At 59.5% G+C, this 3,223-nt stretch overlaps 1 protein-coding gene across 4 annotated transcripts in view; it reads right to left on the reverse strand.

The window, feature by feature from the left end:
• Window positions 1-313: 313 nt before the first annotated feature.
• ZBTB46 (zinc finger and BTB domain containing 46) overlaps window positions 314-3,223 on the reverse strand; it is a 27,593-nt gene continuing 24,683 nt past the window's right edge. For all 4 annotated transcript variants that reach the window (XM_023745548.1, XM_023745549.1, XM_023745547.1 and 1 more), the window contains one exon: window positions 314-766. In XM_023745548.1, coding sequence (XP_023601316.1) covers window positions 395-766 — 372 coding nt within the window. In that variant the 3' untranslated portion in view covers window positions 314-394. The remainder of the gene's footprint in view (window positions 767-3,223) is intronic.

Genomic DNA, 3,223 nt, shown 5'->3' on the forward strand with positions numbered 1-3,223 from the left:
CTCGGGGCCACACCCGACCACCCAAGCAGTGCTGACCTGACCTGGCCACTATGCCATCATGTGTCCCGAAGGCCCTTTGCTGCGTCTTCCCACCACGCACCTGTGGGGACCCTCTGACCCACCAAAGATGATAGGTGGGACCCCTCCCCCGTACCCCACCAACTTCGTGTTTGATCCCAGAGGCCCCTGTGGCGGGGGCCACCACCTGCTCCCCAAGACCACCAGGGCTGGCCCTCGGGTATTGTCTAGGGGGCAGGAGCAGAAACAAAGGGGCCGGGAAGGAGGGGGCTGCGGGGCTCAAGATGGCCCCTCCCTGGGCAAGGGAGACCCCTAAGCATGCACACACAGGGGGGAGGGGTGGCACAGCCACCACACCCGGTGCCCGGCCCAGGGCCTAGGAGATCCAGGCAAAGTCCTTGCCAGCCGACCCCAAGGGGCTGCGGGGCCCCCGAGGCGAGTCCTCGTCTTCCTTGTCCTCCCCCAGCAGCGCGTCCTCAGGGGCCAGGCCATCATCCTCGTCCTCACCCAGCTCCTCCTCGCCGTCCCCGCGAGGGTCGTCGGGGTCCTCCAGGTAGGGCCCGTCACTGGAGAACAGCTCAGGGGAGCCCACGGCCCCAACACCATCCAGCGGCCCGGCCGCGCCACGGCCTGCGCAGTCGGCACACACGCCGTGGCGCCGTGAGCCGTGCTTGATGCCCACGCTGGCGGCCGACATAAACACCCGGCTGCACAGCTTGCACACATACTTCTTGTCCTTGCTGTGCACCTGCGGGGACAGGCGGTCGGTGAGTGGGCAGTCGGAGCAGTGTGTCCTATTGGAAAAGGGTTTGCAGGGCCGTGTCCTTCCTCTCTACTCACCAACACCACATGGATGGGTCGCTGTCCCGGGTGCTCCTCGGCTGCCCTCCCCAGTGGCCCCCGCCCGTCCTCCCGCCACGCCCATCCACAAACCCCAAACCCGGAGCCCTGCCACGCTAACGTGTGCTGCTCACACTTGAGCAGCATGAGGTCGTGATCGGGGCTGAGGGCCAGGCCCTGGAGCCAGGCGCTGCGCCCACAGCTCTGCCCTAGCAGGGGCTCTCCGGGACCCTCCTGGGTCTTTTTGTTTGTTTGACACTTTAAATCCAGGGCTTCCTCAACCCTCCCCCAACAAAAGAACACAACCTGGAGAAATGAAAGGGGGAGATGCCGGTCCCTCCTCAGAGAGAGAGCCTTCGCATTTCAAGGTCATTTTCAGGGATTTCTGACCCTCCCTGACGCCCAACCACAAACCTGGGATAAAATTCCAAGGTGAGTGGGCAACGCAGGTCCCGACCCTCCAATAGGACCAATGGTTACTGAACCTCGAATGTGGTTTTGCTAAAGAAAAGATGTAGCTACCCAACTATTAAGGTACTAGGCGGGCACGCACCCCCCTGTGAAGTGTAAGCTTGACTAACTGCTGTGCTGTGCACCTGAAACTAGAACAAAACGACACTGAGTGTAGCTGCGACTGAAAAATAAAAGGTGAAGCTCCCAAGTGTGCGCAGCGAACCAGGGCAATGAGCTCAACGCGCCTCTCGTCACGGCCTCACGGGCCGGACACGCTGCGCCCTCGGCCAGCTCCTCCCGCGGCGCGGCCCCAACAGCTCCCGGAGGCTGTGCCGCGTCCGTTTCCTGGGATCGATATGATGTATGTTCTCAGGGCACTGGCTCATTCTAACTTTTTCTACCAAATTATATGAGCTTTCATTCGATTAAGGTAATTAATTTTGATTTTCACACATGCAGGGTTTCGTTGTAAATGATTTTTCCAGCTTCTCATATAACTCTGAAGAAATTCCTACATTATAACCTGTGTCCTTGCAATTCAGCCCACAATTGCACTTCCATTGCAGTGGGATTATTTAGAAATTAATTTAGTGGATGACTGAGAAAAATACACCGCAGCCCATGTTACAACGCCCGCGCTTGTTTGTGTGACAGACAGCACGTGCACGTCTCCTGGGACAGGAGATGCCTCCCTCTGGAAAGCAGTGGCGGAAAGGAGCCTCGTGGGTCCCTCTGGACGGCGCAGAAGCAGACATGCCGCTGGGGCGGGGTCTCAGGTCAGGGCATTGAGTGGGCCTCGTGCTCCTGGGCGGCCAACTTGCCTCTCCAGGTGCAGGCTGGACCCCACCTGGGGAGCAGGAAGACCGGGTCCGCCCAGGGCGCGCACTCTGGGACCCTCTCCGGCTGGGGCTCGTGGGGCCGGCTGGGGGACACGGGCATCTCTCGGTCAGCCAGAACCCCTGCAGTCCAGCTGCAGGCCCAGGTGGTGGGCTCTGCTCACCACACTGACCAACACCCACGGCAAAGACCCTGCTCACTCCAGTGGTCCCTCTGTCAGGAGCCAGGCCTGAGGGTCCTGCCTCACCTCCCAGACTGCTACCCTGTGCCAGGTTACACCTGGGCCACCCTCAACAATTTTTTAAAAAATATAATTTTATTGATTTCAGACAGGAAGGGTGAGGGAGAGAGAGATAGAAACATCAATGATGAGAGAATCATTGATCGGCCGCCTCTTGCACGCCCCTACTGGGGATCGAGCCTGCAACCCAGGCATGTGCCCTTAACTGGAATTGAACTTGGGACCCTTCAGTCCGCAGGCAGACGCTCCATCCACTGAGCCAAACCAGCCGGGGCAACACCCTCGACAATTTGATAGGCCCCCTAGACTGGCCTGGATGGCTTTTCCGCCACGCCACCCGGTGGCGCTGCTCCTCATGCTCAGAAGGTCAGCCAGCCTGTGTGCCCCACAGGTGACTCTGGACACACCCGAGATTCCCAAACTCGCAACATCACACCAGTGCCCTCTTCCCACCTCCACTCAAGCCCAGAGCTGCCCCCACCACTTCCCCTCAAACAGGTCCAAGCCCAGCCAGTCCCCCCTGCAGCCCTGCTCCCCCTGCAGCCCTGCTCCCCCCTGCGGCCCGGGTCCCCCTGGAGGCCTGGTTTTCAAGGAGGACCAGGTTTCCCCGGCAAACGTGTGTAGCCACTATCCTGGAATAACCGTAGGCACTCAGACATTGTTTATATTTAATTAGCTGCCCTGCCAACATACACAAAATAAGAAAAAAGTCAACTTAGGGTTGCCTTAAGCCAAAAGATGGGGCCATGGTGGTGAGTGGGGGACGGGGGTTAAAAAGCGGGGGAGGGGGGCCGGTTCTCATAATTAGAATCGCACGAGCAAAGTGGACGATTT

This window comes from Myotis lucifugus, unplaced genomic scaffold, assembly GCF_000147115.1.
Source record: "Myotis lucifugus unplaced genomic scaffold, Myoluc2.0 scaffold_555, whole genome shotgun sequence".
Classification (NCBI taxonomy): domain Eukaryota; kingdom Metazoa; phylum Chordata; class Mammalia; order Chiroptera; family Vespertilionidae; genus Myotis; species Myotis lucifugus.